Raw genomic sequence first — 24256 nt, 5'->3', positions numbered from 1 at the left:
TCAGACTCTCACAACCCGATCATTTCTCCTCTGAACCTTCTTGCATTGTCTCACATGTGAGCTTTTGGGGGACCCCTCACATCCAAACCAGAACATAGTGTTTGCATTTAACCTATACACATCCTCCCACATACTTTAAATTATCTCTAGATTATTTATAATACCTAATACAACATAAATGTGATGCAAATAGTTGTTGCACTGTATATTGTTAAGGGAATAATGATAAGGAGCAAAATCTATCCATGTCCAGTACAGATGAAACCATTGTAGGCCTAACTACATTTTGATCTGTGATTGATTGAATCTGGATAGAGAACCCATGCATATGAGGGGTAGGCTGTATAAGGAAAGGGCCTCTTGGACCTAATCCCATCGTGGTTACCATATTCTGAGGCTAGAAGCAATTCCAAGGTCTGTCTGCATTCCAGGGGAGTGCATTATCCACGGGCATGGCTCATTGGGGGTTGCCTGAAAGTGTATGTGCCTAGTGTATGTATATCTTTAAATTTTTATAATGAATTATTATTGCTTTTCTTATGGAGATAAATACTCATTTTGCATCTAATATTACTTGTGAATCCTTTTTTAAAGGAGGGGTCCCTCAAATCAGTAAGCATCAGGCTACAACCTGTATCTCCTTCTGGGTCACACCACCTGTATCTTACAGTGGGACATTTTTGTGGTCAATGCCTGCTTCTTTTTATCTTAAACTAGGTGCTGAGGTGGGTAAATCTAACAGAATCTGCTAAATATACTTCAAACATTTTTGCTTAGAAGGAGAGAGACAAGTTGAGATCTCTGCTGTGGAAGTTTTTCTTGTTTGTTTTTGTTGATAACTTGTAAATTGCTTTTTAAAACTTACACATTCTTCTTTTGTAAGAAGGGGAAAGAGTGAGGAAGGAGTTAGGATGAGGGAGAAAGGTTAGAAATGCAGTTGTTAACAGAGGTGGGGAAGGGGCTTTTTTCTGTCAGAGGATATTCAGCAATGCCTGGAGCCAGTTTTAGTTGTCACTACCAGAGGGAGAGTACTACTGGAAGGTAGGGGCCTCTTGCCTCAGCCTCCCAAGCCACTGGGATTACAGGGCGCACCACCTGATAATTCTTTGTTGTGGGGCTGTCCTATGCATGGTAGCATGATCAGCAGCATTGGGAGTTCAAAACCAGCCTTAGCAAAAGCAAGGCACTAAGCAACTCAGTGAGACTCTGTCTCTAAATAAGATACAAATAAACAGGGCTGGGGATGTGGCTCAGTGGTCGAGTGCCCCTGAGTTCAATCCCCAGTATAAAAAAAAAAAAAATTAACCATCATAAAATATCAGTGCTGCTGTTGAGAAACCTTTCTGGGACTGTCTTTATCCATTTTCTGTTGCTCTAACAATAGCTGTGACTGGGAAACTTATAAAGAAAAGAGGTTTATTTTGGCTATGGGTCTGGGAATCCAAGAGCATGGTCCTGCATCTCCTTGGCTTTTGGTGTGGGCCATGTGCTGCTGCATGCATGGTGGAAAGCAGAAGGGCAAGCAGGAATGTGCAAAGAGACGAGGATACAAAGTAGCCAGGTACTGTATGACAACCCACTCATGGTAACTAACCCACTCTTGTAGGAACCACTTTGTTTCCTTTGTGAGGGATCTAATTGCCTTGTAAAAGTCCTGTCAGCTTGCAATACCATTACATTGGCAACCAGATTTCAGCATGAGTGTTGGTGGAGACAAACCACATCCAAATCATAACAGAGCTGTGGCTGGTCAGAGAATGGAGACTCCTACAATGCAGGTGATTGAGAGGACTCAGGATGCCAAATCCAAGGGCAAGTTCAGATACAGAGTTCTAGTCCTCTGTGAGAGTAGGACCTATTTTACAGCTCAATACTGCTGCTGACACCAGAGGAGACTAGGAAAGCCTGGTCTGGGTGTGTGTGTGTGTGTGTGTGTGTGTGTGAGTGTGTGTGTGTGTGTGTGTGTGTAGAGGGGAGGGGAAAGATGCAGAAAAATCAAGAGGTTTTTTTTTTTTTTTTCTGTCCTTCATTAAGACAAGGGAAACTATGCTTTATTTTTCTTGTGGGCTAACATTATTTGAAGACCAGAAAGTAGTGGTTATTGAAGAAATGGCAAAATAAAATCAGGACAGGGAAAGAATAGAAGTGATGTGTATCTGGGGGAGTCTTTTTTTTTTTTTTTTTAAAGAGAGAGTGTGAGGAGAGAGAGAGAGAGAGAGAGAGAGAGAGAGAGAGAGAGAGAGAGAATGAATTTTTTAATATTTATTTTTTAGTTTCCGGCGGACACAACATCTTTGTTTGTATGTGGTGCTGAGGATCGAACCCAGGCCGCACGCATGCCAGGCAAGCACGCTACCACTTGAGCCACATCTCCAGCCTTGGGGGAATCTTTAATTGATTTTCTAATGCTGTTGTGTAGTACACTTGAAATGTGGCTAGTGATGACTGTATTAGCAAGCTAGCTCTGGGATCATAATTTGCTTAGTAACTCAGTAATTATAATTTTCTTACTAAAAATTTCTTAGTTTTCTTCTTTAATGTAACAGAGACTAGGGAAAAGAGGATGTTGATGGGAGTTAGGATTCAGAATACCTGTGGCTACTGTGCACCTGAAATGTGGCTATAGGCTACAATATTGGGCAGGATAGTTCTAGAGTCATAATTTTGGAGCTTGAGGAGACCATGTCAGTGATTATTAACCATAGCTTGAAATACACTCTCCTTAAAAAAAAAAAAAAAAAAAAAAAAGCCTTCTGAATAACCTGGAGTTGAGAATAGGCCTCCATTTCCAGATGCTGTCTGACGTGTGGCCAGTTGTGATAACTCCTACCTGAGAGATCATGAAGCCAGCTAGATTTCACAGAGACGGACACCAAGGCTTATGCTCAGGGGCCAGCTAATTAACACGATGAAATTTTTTGTGAAACTTGGACTATGGAAGGAGCAAGTCTATTCCTTTCTAGAGTCTCCCTTTGACAGTGATGAAAGGGAACTGCCAGTGGGGCTGATCAAAGATTGTAACTTTTTAAGCCCTGGCCTAACATACTTGAAGACTGTGTTAGTAATAACTTGATAAAGAGAAAACGTTTATTGTGGCTCAGGTTTTCATCCCTGTGATCAGTTGGCCCTGCTGTTGTTGGCCTATGACAAAGCACCCATCTTGGCAGGAGTGCCTGGCAGAGAAAGCCACCCACTTCATGGCTGGGGTATGAGAGAAAGAGAGAGGGAGAGGGAGAGGAAGAGGGAGGGAGAGAGAGAAGTCCCTTCAGGGGCACTCTCTCCACTGGGCGCCACCTCTTAAAGGTCTACTGCCTCCCACGTGGCTCCATGGACTGGGGACAGAGCCTTCAACACATGGACCTTGGGGGATATTCCAGGTCCAAACCATAGCAAAGATGTTTAGCTTTTTCCATGAAAGTGAGGTTGGGGTAAGGATGCTTTGGCAGCAGCCACTTCAGATTCAGTCTCCCCAAAGTTCCCCTAGACATGGCTCAATAAGAAGGGGTGTGGGGGCTGGGATTGTGGCTCGGGGTGGAGCACTTGTGAGGCCTGGGTTTCATAAATAAATAAAGACACTGTGTCCATCTATAACTAAAAACTATTTTAAAATAACTGTAAAATGTTAAGGGGGTGGGGGGAGAAGGGGTGAGTGTTAATGTGCCTTGGACCTGCGCGTCTTGGGCATCTGAAACTGAACCACACGAAGCTCTGCAGGCCAGTAGAGGATGAGTTTGGTTCATATTAACAGAGACTTTGGTGATTTTCTGATTCTACCTGAAAAATGTAAACATCAGGGTTGCAATAGAATGTTCTAAGAATACCAAGCTTTACTCAGTGCAGAGCTATGTGGGTATGTCTGAAATTCAGACTTCTGATGTCAAAGGATCAGTGAAACTGTGGCTGACTTTCTTCTTAGAAGCTCAGAAATGCCCAGTTGAGATGTTTATGGTGGTATGCAGAGATTCTGAGTGATGGAGGAGTGGTGGTTTTGTCTTTTTTGGATCATGTATTTGTCTCTTTGGAAAGTTAAAAGGACAGATACTGTTGCAAAGCATAGGCAAGTTTTCACATTATAATTACTAGTATGAAGTTAAGAGAACCCAGGATTAAAATATTTTAGGATTTTTTTTTTTTTGTACTGGGGATTGAACCCAGGGTCTTGCACATGCTAGGCAAGCACTCTACCACTGAGCTATATCCCCAGCCTACTGTTTTAGGATTTTTGTTTTTAGATTTAAAATGATTTGAACTGGCAGCCATTAATTAATAATATAAGGTATTTTTAGGAGTGTTCTTTGAAGGACCCTTAAATTCTGTTGATATTTGCAATTCAGTTTTTAGATTATAAATTTCTTACAACTTTGAGTATAATTCACATAGCATGAAAAGCAGTCTGTTAAAGTGTATAATTCGCTTCTTTTATATGTATATGCAGATGTGTAACATTCACCATTGTCTAAGTTTCATCACTCAAGAAAAAAGCCCTGTGTATTAGCAGTCACACCCATTACTACTTCCTCCTCTCCTGCCCCTGGCCTCTTACAACCACTTTGTGTTTGTGTGGATTTACCTAAATGGAGTCACACAATATCGCCTTCATGACTTTCTCCTAACATCATGTTTTGCAAATTCATCCATGTTAGCATATAACAGTACTTATTCCTTTTTTAAAAAAAATTGTGGTAAGATTCACATAAAATTTCCTCTTTTAGCTGGGCACAGTGGTGCACGCATGTAATCCCAGTGGATGGGGAGGCTGAGACAGGAGGATTAAGGTTCAAAGCCAGTCTCAGCACATCGAGGTGCTAAGCAACTCAGTGAGACACTGTCTCTAAATAAAATACAAAAAAGGGCTGGGGATGTGGTTCAGTGGTTGAGTGCCCCTGCAATCCCCGGAACCCTCCCCACTACCCCACAGGGAAAAAAAAACAAAAAACAAAAACTTCCTCTTTTAAAGTGTAGAATTTAGTGATATCTAGAATATTCACAGAGTTGTACAACCATCACCAGTATCTCATTCCAGAACATTTTCCTCACCCCACATCCATTAGGAGTCATTTCCTATTCCTTATCCCTCCAGCCTGGGTACCTACTTACTATCTACTGTCTAATCTACTTTCTATCTCCAAAGATTTGTCTGTTCTGCATAGTTCACATAAATAGGCTCATACAATATGCGGTCTTCTGTGTTGGCCTTTTTTGACTTAGTAGAATTCGACAAGGTTCATCCAAGTTGTAGCATGAATACACTTCATTACTTTTTTTTTTTTTTTTTTTTGGTATTGGGGATTGAACTCAGGGGCACTCAAACACTGAGCCGCATCCCTAGCCCTTTTTTGTATTTTATTTAGAGACAGGGTCTCACTGAGTTGCTTAGGCTGGCTTTGAATTTGCAATCCTCCTGCCTCAGCCTCCCAAGTTACTGGGATTACAGGTACCGGTCTACTTCATTACCTTTATGACTGAATAATATTTCATTGTTTGGATAGGCCACATTTTGTTTTTCCAACAATTGAGGGACATTTGGTTGTTACTGCTTTTTGACTCTTATAAGTAAGTTGCTATGGACATGGGTGTTCAAGATGAAAACATCTTAAATTCCTTTTAGTGTATACCTGGGCAAGTAATTGCAGAGGCATGTGATTACTCTATTATAATTGATGAACTGCCAATCTGTTTTCCATAGTACCTACACCATTTTCCACTCTTACCAGCAATATTTGAGGGTTCCAGTTTCTCCATATTCTTCACAATTGTTATTGTCCCCCACCTTTCTTTTTTTTTTTTTTTTTTTGGTTCTGGGAATTGAACGCAGGGGTACTTTACCAATGAGCTATAGCCCCAAACCTTTGTATTTTTTGAGATAGTCTTGCCAAGTTGCTTAGGGTCTCACTGAGTTGTTGAGATTGGCCTGAAACTTGCGATCCTCCTGCCTCAGCCTCCCAAGTAGCTTGGATTTCAAGCATGTGCCACCATGCCCAGCTTGTTGTCTGTCTGCGTATTACAGCCATCCTGTGGTTTGAAGTGGTATCTAATTGTGGTTTGACTTATGTTTTCCTGATGGTGAGTGATGATGAGCATCTTTTCATGTGCTTATTGCTCTTTGTTTATCTTCTTTAGAAAATTGTGTATTTAGATTCTTTGCGCTCTCTTCCCCGTTTTTTGGTCCTGAAGATTGAGCCCAGGGCCGTGTGCTGAGCCTGTGTTCTACCATTGAACTACATCATCATATTGCCTGTTTTTTTTTTTTTCAGACTTTTTTTTAATTGTAGGATACCTTTATTTATTCATATGTGGTGCTGAGGATCAAACCCAATGCCTCACACGTGTCACACACAAACCCAGTGCCTCACACACAAGCGCTGTACCACTGAGCCACAGCCACAGCACCCCCCCTTTTCCTGTTTTTAATTGGGTTATCTCTCTTTTTATGATTGAATTTCCAGTGTTCTTTATGTATTCTAGAAATAATCCCCTTAATAGACATGTGATTTACAAGTATCTCTTTTTCTCTGGGTTGTCTCTCACCGTCTTGACGGTGTCCTTTGAAGTCTGAAAAATTTTAATTTCAGTGAAGTCCGGTTTACCTGTCTTTTTTTTTTTTTTGTTACTTGTTCGTTTGGTATCATATTGAAGAATACATTGCCAGATACTAGGTCATGAAGATGTACACCTGTGTTTTCTTCTAAGAGTTTATAATTTTAATTTTTTGATCTATTTTAATTTTGTTATGTGGTATGAAGTAAGGGATCCAGCTGTACCAGCACCATTTAATTTCTAAAAATACATTGTCCTTAACTTAGTTTATTTCTTGATTTTTAGAATCATTAAGATTACTTATTTCATACACACCAATATAAAGAAAATAGCTTTGGAATAATATCATCATTACTAAACAATACAACTACTGAGAGGAAGTTTCATATTTCTTTGACTTTTTTGTCCTTAGTTTTTTAAAAAATATATAGATATTGATGGACCTTTATTTTATTCATTTATTTTTATGAGGTCCTGAGAATCGAACCCAGTGCCTCACACATGGAAAGCAAGCGCTCTACCACTGAGCCACAGCCCCGGCCCTCCTTAGGTTTTTTTTTAATGGGATGCATTTTTTCACGATACTCTTCTAAAGTCTCATAAATTAATTAAGTTCTTTTTCTGTGTGTCTTCACTAGCAAATGAATATGCGGGTAGGCTCATTTGCTTCAGTTTTTCTGTTTAACAGCTTTCAATTCTGTCTGTCCTTTCAAGGTGTCTTTTTGGCAAATGCCTACATACATCAAGTTGCTCTCCCTGTTTCCTTGGAGCTCTGGTGCCTGGCTGCACAGTATCTCATGTGAAATCCTGTCGCTGGGCATTTGGGAAGTTTTTAGTCTTCTGCAGTTACACTCAGTGCCACAGTGAATTATTTTGTATATTCTAGTGAAGGCTTTCTGGAGCTTAGATTCCTAGAAGCAGGATAGCTAGGACCGGGTAAGGAATTCTTCTTATTTTATCAGCTGTTGACAAATTTTTCCCCAGGGGAATTGTCCTGTTTTTCATTTCTGCTCGCAATGTACGAGAGTGCCTTTCCCCTAGAGTATGTTGTCAGACTTTTGGAATTTTGCCAGCTGGTTGGTGAAAAATGATGTCTCAATGTAGTTTTAATTTTCACTTTTTTAAAAACTAGTGAGGATGAACATCTTTTTATGTGTTTAGCACTGGGTGTCTATTTTTTAGTGAATTGTTTATGTCCATTGCCCACTTTTCCCTAATGAACTGTTGATATTCTTCCTCTGTTTCTGGGAACTCTTTATATATTAAAGACATTAGCTCTTGTACTATGGATTCAAATAATTTTTCCCTGTATGTCATTTGCCTATGTTTATGGTATGTTGTGCTAGCTCTGCTAAAACTTTTTTTTTTTTTAACAATTTTTTTCTTTTCTTTTTAAAATTTTTTTAGTTGTAGATGGGCACAATACCTTTATTTATTTAATATTTATTTTTATATGGTGCTGAGGATTGAACCCAGTGCCTCACATGTGCTAGGCCAATGTTCTTCCACTGAGCCACAACCCCAGCCCTACTTTTTCATGTAGTCTAATTTATCAGTTTTTTCTAACACCACTTCTGGATTTTGAGTCTTAGTTAAGAAGGCCTTCTCTACTTCAAGGTAGTAAAAGGATTTCACCCATTTTTTTTCTTCTAGTACTTGAGTGGTTTTCTTGTTAACATTTAATCTCTGACCCATTTGGAGCTTTACCGTATTGTAAGCCTCTTGCCAAATTACTTTTCAGGTGATTTTTAAATTTCTGTTAATTAGAATAAGAACTCCCATTTCTCACATTTCCTAGTGTTCTATCATAATTTTAAACTGTACTGACAATAATAGTGCCGAGTGTTCTGCTTTGTGTTTGGTTTTCTCATCTGTACGATGGGAACATCTGCCCCTGTTGTTTCCAGTCAAAATAAAAAATGGTTGAATGTAGCTAAAAAGAAGTGAGGTTTTATATAGTGCGTTATTTTATTTTATGCTGCCTTTTATGTGGTGTGATAATTACAGGCACCCACTGAGTACTTAAGTGATTATAAGCAAAGTACTTAGATATCAAATTTTATTTGGGGGCAGCTTTTCTTCTCCTTAACGTCTTGCTAATTGCGGATAATGCTGTGTGTCTCCCCAGTTTGTGGAAGACTATGAGCCCACCAAGGCTGACAGTTACAGGAAGAAGGTGGTCCTGGATGGGGAGGAGGTGCAGATCGACATCCTGGACACTGCCGGGCAGGAGGACTACGCAGCCATCCGTGACAACTACTTCCGCAGCGGGGAAGGGTTTCTGCTGGTGTTCTCCATCACCGAGCGGGAGGCCTTCACGGCCACGGCCGAGTTCAGGTGGGTTTGAGATGAAACAGCCCTTCCCCTCCCGCGCCTCACACTTAGAAGGAGCCTGGGGCTTGGGCGAGGAGGAGCAGGTCGAGCTTGTTACTAGGGAGCACTCTGCCCAAAGAGTTTTCTAGGGCTTTCTGAATCTCCACGCACTGGAGGCCACCATTGTCATCTCTATAGGTTTTCCTGTTCTAGATTTCTGCAAGTGAAGTATCTGAAGGATCTTGTCTCTGACCGAGGATGAAGCTACTCCATATCCTCAAGAATGTAACTTTGTTCATATAAATCTGAGACAGTGATAAGAGTTAGCTGTCTTTGATTTTTAAAATAATTTTACTTATAAATGACAATTTTGATCTATTTTGGTGTTTATGAGACATGGGGAGACAATGAATAGTGTGAGTCAGAGTGGCCATTTGTTGCCACGTCGAGGGAAGGACCCGGCTGGCGCCAGACTGTGATTAGACCTGGTCTGAATGAATCTTCCATGCCACTTACCAGCTTTTGATCACGGGCAAATTTGCTGAGCATCCAGAAATTATTTCTTTCTCTAAAAATGCAGGTGTTAGTGGAGAAATGAAATGAAACTGTGCATAAGACTGAATTCCATTTTGGTAGGAACTGCAAAATCTGTCATGTCCCTGGTCCCCTCACAGTGCATTCATATGACACGTGGCCTATATGGTGGGATATTTACTGCTGCAACTCATTTTGGAATGTTGCATTTAAAGAAGCCTTAAGTGTGTTTATTATGAAGGAATAAGCCTTTGGGCATCGTTCCTGTGTTCTATGACTTTCTCTTTACATATACCCTCTCCATTTCTTTTATATAATTATATATTTTCACATACCATACTTGTAAATGTAACTGTGTTAGTGAGCTTTCTGTTGCTGTGACATAGTGCCTGAGGTTTAAAAAGAAAAAGGAAAGAGAAAACATTTATTTTGATGGTTTATTTCATGGTTTCAGAGGTTTCAGTCCATGGTTGCTTGGCTCTGTTGCTTTTGGGCTTCTGTAAGGCAGTACACTGTGGTGGAAATTCATGGCAAAGGGAAGCTGTTTGTCTCATCCCAGCCAGGAAGCAAAGAGAGAGAGAAGGGACTGTGGACCCAGAATGCTCCCGGTGACCTGATTTTTTCCCATGAGGCTCCTCCTCCTAAGATTCCACCACCTCCTGATGGCCCAGGCTGGGGGTCAGCGAAGATGCAAACCATAATAGTATCCAGATGGTATTTGAAGAACCATAACCACAGTCTAACAGGAGAGAAGTAAAGAGACAAGAAAATAAAACCCAAGTAATTCTTTCTTTAACATTAGTTCTGATTAGAAAGTAAGATAATCAACCAAAGGTGAAATGAGGCCACTAAACATCAGCCTGAGATTTGAAACAAAGCCTCAGTGAGCCAGGGGGGCCTGGAGGGGTAATCTTAGGTGGTCCAACAGAGAGAGTGGAAGGGAATGAGGTAGGACTTCAATTGTACAGAGTCGGATGTCCCAGGGCTCTGAAACTGTGTGTGTGTGTGTGGTAGTAACTGGTTAGAAGACGGGGACTCGTTCTGAGAAGTCTTATTAATTCTTAGACTTGTCAGACATACTTAGGGGTTTCAATGTTGGATCACAGCCCATGCATTCATAATTGTGTTGGCCTCTACGTAGGCCTGTTTCCGTGCTCTCTTGAGGATGAAACAGGACAGACGTACACACTGCCTTATTTTCTTCCCTGTGCTGAGCCTTTGATTTCCCATTGCTCCATAGCTCACCAAGAAGGGACGTGCTGAATGGTAGCAGTGTCATCTCCACAGGACAGTTTCCCTTTGTCTTGTTCCCTTTGGGTCACCACATGCAGGGAACATTCATGTGTCCTCACAGAGTTACAGCAAGCCTTGCTTCACTGTGGAGGGGGCTTTGGTGATTATGTGGGAAGAGGGGTTCTTAGAAGAAAAAGGATAGATGAGTCCCTGAAACAAAAAAGAAAGGGGAAGTGGTTCTCCTGACTTGAGCTCTGGACGTTGAGGTACACACCTCGGAGCTCTCTGGGTTTCTCACGCCTTCTGGAAACAGAGGAAGGGAGGTAAATCTTCCGAGCCCCGGTGCTAACTTCAGTCACTGAGGTCTGCTAGCAGTTTTAAACCATAGCATCTCTGTATTCATCTTCTAAATGGAAAGGCCCCAGCATAAAATGAAACATTCTTCCCTGAAACTTCTTGGACAGTATCCTACAGCCGAGAGAGAGAGTGGGTCATAAGATTCCAGAACTTGATGCTCCCATTCCTGGAGCAGTAGGTTGATTAATCAGGTGTTTATGCCCCTGCAGAACCAATAAGCCAGGAGTGTATCAGTTTTTCACTCTTATAGTTTATATCTGTTGCAACTTCTAAGTGTATTATGTTCTTTTTTAATTTTTTTTTTTGTGTGGGGGGCAGGTAACCAGGGATTGAACCCAGGGGCGCTCCACCACTGAGCCCATCCCCAGCCCTTTTTATATTTTATTTAGAGACAGGGTCTCCCTGAGTTGCTGAGAGCCTCACTAAGTTGCTGAGGCTGGCTTTGAGCTCACAGTCCTCCTGCCTCAGACCCTTGAGCCCCTGGAATTACAGGTGTGTGTCACTCCCAGTGCATCAACGTCCTTGACTCCTGTTCAAATGTAGGTTATAACAAAGCGGCTTGGAGGTAATTTTCAACATCAACTTTTCCTTCTTTTCATTTATCTTAAAATATTTGATATCAGGTACTTAAATTGCCTATATGGAAACTTTCAGGAATATTTTTAGTATTGTGAAATGTTGCGCTGTCATATAAATATCAGTACAGAGCTCCACAAAATTGTTTCAGAGGGGACTCCTTTTGGAATGTGGAAGTAGAAGTGTCCCTACTGGTGCTGGGAGTGTGGCTCTGTGGTAGAGCACTTCCCCCAGCATGCATGAGGCCTTGGGTTCCATCCCCAGCACCCAAAAAGTGTCCTATTGGAACACAATAGTGGGAGTAGAATATTTAATTTTTTAGAAATACTTGGTTTTGATTACTACTTTTAGGTAGGTGATTAATTTTAGTATAGGTAAAATTGAATGCGCTACATATATATATATATATATATATTTTTAGAGAGGACATTTTGAAGTACTTTTCCCTAAGCTTTAGAGTACTTTGTTTTTGTTTTTTCACTACAGTGGAAAAATGATGTTCATTGGAATATGACTACTGCCTAATGTAACTATCTCCATTCTGTTGCCTGGAACATTTGCTGTGTCTAAGTGGAAACTGTGGGTGGGGTGAACATACAGTTGGTCCTCCATGTCTATGGGTTCCACATTCTCGGATCAAAAATGTTAGTTAGGGGACCGGGGTTGTGGCTCAGCCATAGAGTGCTTGTCTGGCACATGTGAGGCCCTGGATTCAATTCTCAGCACCACATAAAAATAAATAAATAAAATAAAAGTATTATGTCCAACTATACACAAAAAATAAATGTTAAAAAAAAAAATGTTAGGCCCGTGATGGTTGTTCCTGTCCTGAACATGTGCAGGCTTTTTTTTCCATATTTCTCTTCCCTGAACACTAGAGTCTAATGTTTATTTTGCATAATATTTATGCTGTATTAGGTTTTTAAAGTAATCGAGACAGAATTTAAAGCATATGGGAGGATATGCGTCAGTTATATGCAAGTACTGTACCATTTGATATAAGGCATTTGAGCCTCTGTGGAGTTGGGTATCCTCAGAGTGTCTTGGAATGAATGCCCCTTGGGTACTGAGGGACAGCCATATGCACACACAGATCTAATTGAAACAGAAATTTCACAAGCCAGTACTTATTATTTAAGATTCCCTTGGATGTTTCTGTTCTGCTATCTCCTATAATCTATTGCACTAAGAAAAAAATTTCTGGTTGTTACTCCCTAAATTGATTTCAAGATCCTCTCAGAGGCTGCTGCCTCCCATGTGGAAAACACTAGACCTCATAGTTCTTACAGTCACAAGTCACGCACCCTTTCTGCCCCACCATGGGAATTATTATGGATTTTGTGAGATACTTCTTTTAGCTTGCTTTTATCCCACAGATTCACAGACTTTTCTCCTCCCTCCCCTCCCTTCCCCTCCCTTCCCTTTCCTTCCTTTGTGATTACAAGTATTCACTGGGGACCCTGTAGGAATGCATGATCCTGGCCTCCTACCCAGACATCTATTTCTAGGACTATCGGGCCCCTAAACCTGCACTGTTGTAAAGAGTGCCCTGGGGGCTTCTGATGCAGACCAACTGGGAACCAGACTTGGAAACACTCCCTGGCTGGTGGCTGCCCCCCCACCCCAGAGTGCTTCCTTGGCACATGCCCTAAATGGAGCAGTTCTTCTGCCTTAGGACGGCCTCTGTTGGGATGGTTGATGAACTCGGTTCTTACTGTGGTTTTCTTGGCTGCTGTACTTTTGTTGTAACAACAGGGAACAGATCCTCCGCGTTAAGGCTGAAGAAGATAAAATCCCATTGCTTGTCGTGGGAAACAAGTCTGACTTGGAGGAGCGGAGGCAAGTGCCCGTTGAGGAGGCCAGGAGTAAAGCGGAGGAGTGGGGCGTGCAGTACGTGGAGACATCAGCCAAAACGCGGGCCAACGTGGACAAGGTAGGCCTGTGCCCTGGGTGTTTCCTGGAAACAGGCTTTGGCCTTGACCAAACAGATACCTCACTTGGTTTTGAGGCAACCATTTATGGAAGCTGGACAAGGACTCTGGTTCTCCAGATGTCCATGCCATGATAGTGAGAGGCACTGGGCAGGTCTGACCCTATATCCAAAGCAGCCTGTGGAGACCTTTCTCCTTGCCATGGGGATTCCTTAGAGGATGCTCATCATGGGCCGTCTCTGGAGGTCTGGTGAGATGATGTGTGGATTGTGAAGACAGCGAGGACAGACTCTGCTTCCCCGTGCTCCCCGCCCAACAGCCTGTGGCCTGGGGAACAGGGCTGGCTGTGTCAGGCTGCCGCTTAGTTGGCCTTGAAAGAAGCATGACGAGTCTTGCCTCTGCTCCTGTTGAGTTGCTGGTTAGGTCTGTTCTTTTCACCTTCTGTCTGCGCACAGAGCCGGGGTTCCTCCTGTAGATGGGTGTCTCAGTAGGATCTGCCCTCAGGATCCAGCTCTGGTCCCTTTTCTCTCTTACCCCATCCCCAGTGTACTCTCACTTCCGCTTCCTGAGGCTCACAGAAGAGTCACCATGGCCAGGGAGGAAGGCTGATTTCTACTGTTAGCCTTTTTTTTTTTTTTCCTTTTAAGTTAAGGTGGTTGCTGCACAGCAAAAATAAGCAAGCATGAAGCTGAGGCTGTCCCTGCTGCTTTGCCCTGTCCCTTGCTCTCCTTCATGACCCCTATTCCTGTGGCACCTGAGCACTATGTCTGTTGTGCAGCGAGCAGCAGCTGGCCCCCCACGCCCCTCCTTCGGGGGTCCCCTGGGTTTCTCACCTGATGGGGGGAAGATTTCTGGAGCTTGAGGTGATGTCAGAGGGACATTGGAATTTGGATGCCAACTCCGAGGGCCTATATTCGGAGCCCCAGGTGGCCTGTGCAACAAGGGTCTGCAGTTGTTGGCTGCAATGAGAGGTGTATTCAGCTGTCGCCTGCTTTTCTTTATATTGTTATCTCAATTCTTACATTGACTCTGATGCTACTCAAAATCTCCCTCAGATGATTTCCTGTCTGTGAGGAACATTCAGGAAGTGCACACCTGTGCTTCATTTAAAAAAAAAAAATCAGGATCACTTCACAAAACTGCTGATGTGGGTTTTTTGGTGGGACAGGGAGCAGGGTGGGAGGTGGCTGTCACACTGCTGTCATTTCCCCCCACGGCTGGACCAGCTTGACCTGCCAAACAGGAACCAGCAGACACTTATGACTGGCAGCATTGTAGTCACTGGAAAAAACTTTACACAGAGAAGGATGTGGATAAGATCAGCAGCGAACGGCTGTGTCATCATTTTAGCTGGATGCGCTCCACGCCCCTCCTCTTGCCTTTTGCTGTTTGGATTAAAAAGAAAAACCTGTGACATTAGGAGTTGTTTATGGGCCATGTGTTTCCTGAGAGGCTGTCAAAAACGGGTGCTTAGGTCAGCCTGATCCAGTTTGAGGTTCCCTTTTCTGTGCCTGGGGCTTGAGTAAATGTGCACGTGGAGTCCCACACTCCAGAGAGTGAAGAAGAAGACATGGCCATGAAAATAAGACGGGAGCCTGTGGTGTCATACACCTGTGCAAAAATAAAGCCCACGTTCCCTGTCACACTCAGTCTGTGAGGTCTCTCAGGGGTCTCTGTGGGAGGCATACATTGGCCACTGGCTCTGCTTGGTCCTCTGGCACGATTGCAGAGGACAGAATTCAAACTACTGTTACACATGATCATCCCCAGCCAACTAACATATTAAAGGGTCTAGAGTGTCCAGTTCTTGATGAAGTTCCTCTCAGCTAATGTCACAAGACCCTGAGTGTTGAGTTGAGGTGTACCTGGGGACACTGCTGGGGACCAGCTGGGAAATTGTCGCACAGATGCTCTTCCAGCCTGTGTAGGTCCCCACAGGGGTGAAGAGAGACAAGTATACAGCACAGCACCAGCCGCGGGTGCTCAGGTCACCCCTTCCTTTTCTGGTGGTTGGAAATGCTAGAAAGTCTGATTCTCAGTGTCGCCCTCAGGTTTATGAACTTCACACATGTAACAGATCTGTTCTCTGCAGGAACGCTTTATCCTTCATTATACTTACTGTTAGAGTTTATCCCTTGAGAGAAGCCATCAGGTTATGGTAGTGACAGTACGATTCTGTCCTGCGCTTGGCCAATTGTGTGGCCGAGCAGAGATGTCTGCATTATGGGATCAGGATACATTTTTGAGGTCAGTTGTCCTTATTTCCTCTAGACCCTTGTTTCTGAATGCATGTGGTTTTGAAGCCGAAGTTTGGGGACCTGGAGGCTGTAGCAGTGAACTAGGTATCCTGCTCAGTTGTTTCATTAAATTCATTAAATGACTTTTCACCCTTTCTCCCCACTCCCAGGTGTTCTTTGACTTAATGAGAGAAATCAGAGCAAAGAAGATGTCAGAAAACAAAGACAAGAATGGCAAGAAAAGCAGCAAAAACAAGAAAAGTTTTAAAGAAAGATGCTGCCTGCTGTGAAGGCCGGGTGGTGGGGGAGACCCCTGCTGCCAGAGACACAGGTCTGGGGCGCACGGGAGGCTGTAGCTGGCTTCCGTGTGCTTCCTGCCCTTCCAACCTTATTCACCTGTACTTCTTTAAATGGGGACAAATAGTCATGAATTGGTGGCTGGAAGAAGAAACAATTCCTTCTCCATGCAAAGGAATGGCTGCCTCGCCAGGACTGTGGAGTTCTGTCCTTCCTGAGTCCTGCCCCTCCCTCCAGAGCTGAGCTAGGGTAGAGCTCTAGGTAGGAAACAGTCAAGTGTTCATTAAAAAGAAAGAGTATTGTCACAGCATCTTATCCCCCACCCAGGTTTTTAACATTACCCTCTTTTGTTTTGAAATAAAATGTCTTATTTTACTAGGCTTCAGAAGGAGGGTGCTGAGGTAGACCCCCAACCTTTATCACTGTAACAATATTACTCAGAAAAATCCATTGGGCTCTTATGACACTGAAATTCTAAGGTTTTAAAAGACAAATTTCTAGGAGATATCCTGCGGATCTGAAGCATAGTTAGAAAAGTGAACTTGAATTGGGCTGGAGAGGTCAACATCATGTTTACAAATCCTCCTCACATATGAAAAATAAAAGTAGCAGGTTGTTTTCTTCATGTTTAAATTCTGGCCATTTATAGTCTACATTGTCTATTTTTCTCCTGCTCTGTCCCGATTGTTGTATGGGAACTTTTCTGTTTTTTGTAGTCTAGGTGAAGACTCAGGAGCAGTACTTTACGATGACACGCCTTTCTGATGGGATTTCTTGGACGTCTTCTCCTTTTGCAGGCCCCTGTTCTGCACTGTAATCACGTCCTCCTCGTCTTGATCACCTTCACTCTGCCTGCAAAGGTCGAGCAAGGCTTCTCTCTCTCTCTTGTCAGTGTCACACAAATTCTTCTGGAAAATGTGATGAGTTAAAATCGTATTCTAAAATCACGAAGCCAGAGCCTTTGCTACCTCTCAGAGAATTGCTCTGTGATTCTAACTTGAGTTAGAACAACTGGGGAGAGAAGAGAAGCCACTGCCCGGTTACCTCTGAGAAGTGACTGCTGTTTCTAACGTAATTCTTGTCTGAAATAGTCAGGTAGGCAGTTAGAAAAAGATTTTTATTGATGAGCTGTTGTTAATCTTTCTTACTGTATCAGTATTCTAAATTCAGCAATCAGAAGAATTCTCACCAGGAGAGGAGGACTGTGGTAAAAGCCTGATATTTTGTGGGTTTCCCCCCATTTTTCAGAAGTGAACATTTCATGTTCTGGTGCCAAAAGTGAATTGGAGTGAGGAGAGCGGGAGCCTTTGAAATTTATATTATTACAGAGATTCTGGAAATTATGATCTGACCCCTGCAAATCAGTCTTGTATCACCTCCCAAAGAATCGTGGGCTTTTTTTGAATTAAAAAAAGCAAACAGACTTTTTCAAGATTTTGGTCTTTTGATTTTATTGTCCTGTCATACATGCAATATGTAAGTAGTAAGGGAATTGATGGTAAGTTTTTCATTATTGTTCTTATCAGATGATCTGCAATAACAGACAAGCTTTATTTCAATCAGTCCTTTGAATTAGGAAATAAAATTATAAACAGTGATTTTAACTTCATCCTTTCCTTTGGGAGAGATCTGAGGTGATTATATTCTCAAATTTCTGAAACCTTTATATTTTCATCCTTGTTTGCCAACCTGTTTGTCAAGAATAGGTACATTTAGAATATGTGTAAATGAAGTAATGATAGTGTAAATTTTAAAAGAAGGCATGAATTATTTCATGCTAGAGAAATCATATTTGGTATGCTAGTATATTTCTACAGTTATATTCAATTGGATAGCAGTCAGAAATGGATGTTCCTAACAAAATAATTTATTATACACATGAGACTCTGTGCCATAGGAAAATAAAGCAGCATTGGCGTATATAAGTTTGAAACAGTTACTGAATGATTAGATACTATACCCTTAGCTTAGCAGTAAAGTGTTCATTCTAGAAATACTCAAGCACCTCCCGAGGGTCAGGCTGGGATGTGGTGATGAACAAGACAGGCCAACTTCCAGGAGCTTGTTTGAGTGAGGAAACAAATTGAAAGTCTTAGCAAAAGTGCTCTTAAAACTGGGTAATGTGATAGAGCTGTCTCTAGGAGGTAGAGCTTAGGTGTGGTGTTTGACAGGCTTCTCCAAGGGAGTGACACTTAAGGTGGGACCTCATGACCTGAAGGAGACGCCATGTTAGTGGGGTGAACAGGAGCTTTCTGGACTTGGGGACAGCTCTCCAAAGGCCCTGAGGTGTTCAGGAGCAGCCAAAAGACCAGTGTATGGTTGGAGTGAATTGAGGGAGGAGTAGAATGTTAGAAAAATATAGTTAGCTGTTCATGATTCCATAAAGTAACATGTGGAAAATACCTAGACATAGAATTTCCTGTAAGTGTCCTATTTGATCAAATCTAAGGACATTAATAACTGTAAGACAACATCATAATTTATATACCACTAACAAACCCCCATGCCAATTAATGAAACCAACCTGATTTTACCCTCATAAAAGTGCAGAGGGAAATGTGCATTTTATATAAGGTGAGTAATGGCATATAGATTTAAATCAAATGGCACTAAATGAAATATAAAATTCATCTCCATTGGCCTGGAAGCTACATTTTATTAAAGCACCGTAAAAAACTTTCACTGTCCTTTAGCGAGTCTGAGAGTGCATTACTTGTGGTCTTTATTTTACTTCCTAGTTTGGCTTGGAGTAGGCTTCTGGGTTCATAGAAGCTTCACAGTGCATAAAAATTGATATTGCAAAATATTATATATTAATATTAGAATAACTTCATTTTGATATTTTTAAAAATGTAATCAACTCATGCCTCAACATTCTAACCATTTCTGCCCCCAGATCATTCACCGTGTACTCTTGCATTTCTGAATAATATTCTTGTGCCACTATTCGTTGATTTTCAATCTCTGACATTCCCAGTGAGGACTAGACTCAGGAGATGAGGATTTAGCTTCCTGCATTTCTGTAACCTACTCCATCCCTCTGTCAACAGTAATATCACTGTTTTAATTCCTTTCTCAGTGGCTGCCATATCTTTTTAAACTATATATTTAAACTTCTGTTTATTATCCTCTTTGTTGGGGGGTACCAGGGATTGAACCCAGGGACACTTGACCACTGAACCACATCTGCAGCCCTATTTTGTATTTTATTTAGAGACAGGGTCTCACTGAGTTGCTTAAGGGCCTTGCTTTTGCTGAGGCTGTGATCCTCCTTTCTCAGCCTCCTGAGCCTCTGCAATTATAGGCTTGTGCCACTGCACCCAGCTCTGAATCTCTGTTGAATTATCAATCAGCTCTCAGCGTATGTTTCCTTCCCAGCTATGGAAGGTGAGCAGTTAACGCTCCTAACTTCGCCCTTGACCTTCTTGGCAGCTCCTCCTTCTCTTACACCTTTGCTTTTCCATTATCAAGGTGACTGGCATGTGTATTCATCCAAAATTCAGACTTTCATGCTTCATTCTACAAGTTGAATACCAGTCCACAATGATTTGATTATTCTGACTCAGATAAATAGGGCCATTGCCGAGGCAAGCCTATGTGGCAGTTGCATTTCCTTTACAGTTCAGGGCCACCACTCTAGGACAGTGTTCCTAGTGTCCAGTGAAGGGGACTCTTTCATCGATTGCTGGAATCATGCCATATTTTGGCTTGCTTCATCTCTGGACTATTTCATATGCATTATCCCCCTGTCCCGACCCTCCACCTTGCCTGAAGTTTGAGTGAGTTTTCTTTTTGAGTGACTACGTACTCTTTCATGCCTAACGCCAGTTTCTTTTGGTTCCTTTCCATTACTTGGAATCTGCTTCCATGCTCATTTTTCTTAGAGCTTGTTGATTGACCGATTGATGTAATTTGGACTGATTGTTTTCTAGGTACTGAGAGTTGCTTTAATTGAACACTTGGGTTAATTCTACACTTTCCTGGCCCTCCCATTTCTTTTATTGGTTTTCACCCTCATTTTGCTGGAATACATTCTCAGAAAGATTGCGCTGGAGGTAAACTTTCACAGTCCCCCAGTATCTCTGAGAGTGTGATTACTATGGGCCATTATTTGATTGATAGTTTGGCTTAGAATAGAATTCTGGGTTCAAACTCATTTTCCCTCCAAACTTGAAATGCTTAGCTCCAGCGTCTTCAAACATCTGTTGCTGCCAATCAGTCTGGTGCCATCCCAACCATTGTCTCCTTGTGTAGGTGCTCTGCATTTCCCCTCTGTCTCAGCTTTCCACCCCCATGACAAAACAGCTAAACTAACTTAGGAGGAGGAAGGGTTTGCTCTGGGTCTTTTGCGTGTGTCATTCTGTGGTTGGTTGGCTCTTGTGCTTTGGGGCCTATGGCAAAGCAGCATACCATGCAGAAGTGTGGGTACAGGAAGCTACCTCATGGTAGCTGGAAGGCCAAGGAAGAGGCCAGTCAATATCTCCTTCTAAGTCACACCCCCATTGACCTAACTTCCTCCCATGAGTCTCCACCCCTTAAAGGATCCATCACCTCCCAGTAGCGCCACAGGCTGGCAACTAAGCCTTTAGCATATGAGCCTGGGATGGGGAGGGCACTCATTGAGACCATAACACCCTGTCTGTCCACAGTCACTGAGACCCTCCTTGTCCATAGTGTCTGAAAGGACATGGTAGTAGAGTTTAGCGTGGGCCTTGGTGATCCATCCTGCTCAGAGATGGCTCCTATCTCTTTGGCTCTAGAAAGTGTATTTTTGACATTGAGTTGTTCTCTTCTGTTTTCAGAACTCTAGTTATCAGATTTTGGAGCTCCTAGGGTCGAATGTGCCTCATCGTGTCCTGTATTTTGCATCTTTATTTTCTTTCCCGTTCATCTTCCCTCCCTGTCTCTTCCATCGCCTGGGATTTGCCAGCACAGGTTTTAGGGGAGGCTAACATTGGAGCTCAGTCTTCTGTTTTGTTCTGATTTCATTGTCACAAATACCAGTATTTCCTCTTTTGCCTGATCAACGTGGACTCAAAGTTAAGAGGGAATCCATTGATTTGGCCCCCTGCAGGGTTGTTTTGAAGCTGGGGCACGTGGCAATCCCTGGTGTGCAGGAATGTGTGCCTTGCCATTTGCTGTCAGATCTGGGTCTGGCTAGTTGTTTTCTGATGTCCTCTTTTCTTTTGGTCCCAGGGATTAAACCCAGGGCTGCTTAACAACGGAGCCACATTCCCAGCCCTTTTTTTTTTGTTTGTTTATTTATTTGAGATGGGCTCTCACTAAATTGCTTAGGGCCTTGGTAAGTTGCTGAGGCTGCCTTTGAACTTGAGATCCTCCTGCCTTAACTTCCCAAGGCTACTAAGATTAGAGGTGTGTCTGATGTCATCTTTCAAAAGAAGGAATCCTGGGTTCTCCCTAAGCCTGAGTTAATTTCATTCATACTTTTTTCTTTCCCTGTTGGGTGATGGGTTTATTATTTGCTGTGTGAAGTAATAATTCCTTTTTTGAAATGTGGTTAATTGTAGGATGTTTTCTTCTTGTCATATGGGTAAGGAATCTAAGTCAACTTACCTGTGCTGTTAGTGATTTTATAGATATTTTGTCCTCAGGCCAGGAATGTCCTGCTTTCCAGTTGTCATCTTTGCTTCTCAGCAATGCTCAGTGGTAGAGCCTGTGTCTAGCAGGCAAGATGCCTTGGGTTCGTCCCCAGCACCAATTATAAAATAAAACATGTATTGCTAACATAGACTTCCTTATTTCACAAATTGCTGCTACAGGGCTTTCACTTTGAGGATTTTTGGAAAGTGTGTCATAAAAATTTTAAAACTGATTTGGGTCCTTGGGACTATGGCTTCCCTATTTGAGTACATGTAGATGAAGAAAGTTACTTGCTCCAGTGCCCCCTCTGTGTCTTTGTCCCATTTAGATGCTAGTGCATGTCCTGACATGTGGCACCCAGCCACCACCAGGCCACATATTTTCAGTTATGCTCACAGTACTATCAGAAGCATTGCCAGAATGACTCACTGCCACATGTGTCACTTATTAAGTTGGAAAAGGGGCCATTGGTCGTGTCTGAAGAACTCAGAAATACGGTGGATCAGTCTCCCACCCAGGTTGGTGGAGACTGCCCAGCCCTGTGGGCAGAGATGATTCCCCAACCAACCAAGGGTGAGGTGGCTTCTGCAGCGCATCCCCTGAGCGAAAGAACAGGCTTCTCGTTTGGCATTGAAAAAGGACCAAGGATCTGAATGATCTTCAAGTTCCAAAATCCTTTGGAAAGTTAAGCTCTCAACTTAATATTTTAAAACAAGCTTACTTATTCTACTACTTAAATACATGCCAGGGCAAGTGTTCAAAAGGAATCAAAGGGGTAAATGGGTTAATTTCAGAAGGCCTAAGTCACTAATTCATTCTTGTGTGTTTTCAGTAGTTTGAGCTGGAAACACTTTCTCAAAATCTGATTTTCTCGGTGAAAACAAATGTATGATATCATCATTTTAAATTCATGGTAAAAATATGTAAATATAGGCTGTGACTTACATTCATCAATCACACATTGGCTTGAGTGAGAATGCTAAGACAAGATGGCGTGTTGGCCCACGAAGCATCACTTCTGTACAAATGGAAATGTAGCTGCAGGCCAGGGTTTCTGGGCTTGCTGGGAGGGTTACAGGTATGGCAGGGATTGGCGGCCAGGTAAGCATGGGAAGTGCTGGGTCCTGGATCCTGGCTGTGGAGACTCTCAGTAAGTGTCAACTCACCTGTGTGACAGTTGTCTTGACATCGTCTCTCAAGATAATGGTGAAACATTAAGCCAACACTTTCCCAAGTGCAATTGGCCATCTTAGGCTATGCTAATCACTTTCTTTGTTCTGGAAAAATTGCTTTTGATGTGTATTTAGAATTTTTTTTTCCTTGCAGAGACACAAGGGATAGGAATGGGAATAGGATAGGCATGGGAAAATATGATGTTTTTTTTTTTTTTTCCTTTTTGTCTTTCATGGTTAAATCACACTACTTATCTCAGGCATGGGGGAGTGGGCTTCCTGTTCCAGAAACACAAAATGGTACCCATTGCAGTCTGCTCCCATTTCTGCCAGGCTGTTTGGGGCAAAGTCCCAAGTAACTTTCTCCTGCCAGATCAGAGGGCCTTTTTCAGTCTTTAGAGCATTTGCAAATGTTTCCGTGCCTCCCTGTCTCCTGCTCTCCTCTCCTCTCTGATTCCTTGACTTCATCCTCTTGACTTCATCTAGCTGTTGGCTTCTCTCTGTGCTCCCACCCTCAGTAGATTCAGGTTAACTGAGGTACAATGGCAGGGTAAAATAGCTCCATAAAGCCCAATCTGGGGGCTGGGGCTGGGGCTCAGTGGTAGAGTGCTTGCTTAGCATGTGTGAGGCACTGGGTTCAATCCTCAGCACCGCATATAAAGAAATAAAATAAAGGTCCATTGACAGCTGAAAACTATTTTTTAAAAAAGCCCAATCTGATGCTCTCTTCGTCCCCCAGTACCCCGTAGCTGCAGGGCCTTCCTACCAGGCCTCCTGACTGTGCTGAGGGCTCAGCACAGTTCCACCCAGGCCCTCCCAGCTCCCGCCTGCATCCCAGCACCCTCTCAGTCCCTATTGTCATGTGAGCAGCAGTGAGTCCTATGAGTAGAGGCCAGGTACTTAGTAATTTGATCAGTTTCATTATTCCATGTTTGTTACCTCCTCTTCTCCCTCCCTCTGATCCGCTGATCTCTTCTTCCTCTATTTGACCATCTCCCTTCAATTTTCATGAGGTCCTTTTTTTTCTCTCTAGTTCTTTCTCTTAATGAGGGAAAACATTATAACCCTTGACCCTCTACGTTTGGCTTATTTTACTTAACATAATGGTCTCTAGTTCCATTCATTTTCCTGTAAAGGACACAATTTCATTTTTCTTTGTGGCTGAGTAAAAAAACCCATTGTGTATAGGGACCACATTCCCTTTATCCACGTGTTGTAGTCAGTTTTTTCCCCTGCTGTGACTAAAGGACCCGACCAGCACAATTATAGAGGAAGAAGAGTTTATTTGAGGGCTTGTGGTTTTAGAGGTCTTTGTCCATTCCTCAGGGATCATGGTGGGAGAGTGTGGAAGAGGGAAGCAGCTCACAGCATGGTGATCAGGAAGCAGAGAGGGACTCTACTCTCCAGGTACAAATATATACCCAACGTCATACCCCAACCCCCACCTCCTCCAGCCACACCCCACCAC

The 24256-nt window shown here is 42.6% G+C and overlaps 1 protein-coding gene across 1 annotated transcript in view; it reads left to right on the top strand.

Moving 5' to 3' along the window:
* Window positions 1-17447, top strand: part of Ralb (RAS like proto-oncogene B) — a 42558-nt gene extending 25111 nt beyond the window's left edge. Inside the window, exons 3-5 of the mRNA XM_077110297.1 lie at window positions 8666-8874; window positions 13306-13483; window positions 15889-17447. Coding sequence (XP_076966412.1) covers window positions 8666-8874; window positions 13306-13483; window positions 15889-16008 — 507 coding nt within the window. The 3' untranslated portion in view covers window positions 16009-17447. The remainder of the gene's footprint in view (window positions 1-8665; window positions 8875-13305; window positions 13484-15888) is intronic.
* The last annotated feature ends 6809 nt before the right edge of the window (window positions 17448-24256 follow it).

This window comes from Callospermophilus lateralis, chromosome 9 (assembly GCF_048772815.1).
Source record: "Callospermophilus lateralis isolate mCalLat2 chromosome 9, mCalLat2.hap1, whole genome shotgun sequence".
Classification (NCBI taxonomy): Eukaryota; Metazoa; Chordata; class Mammalia; order Rodentia; family Sciuridae; genus Callospermophilus; species Callospermophilus lateralis.
Note: the sequence above shows the minus strand (reverse complement) of the source record. Positions and strands in the feature narration are given on the sequence as shown.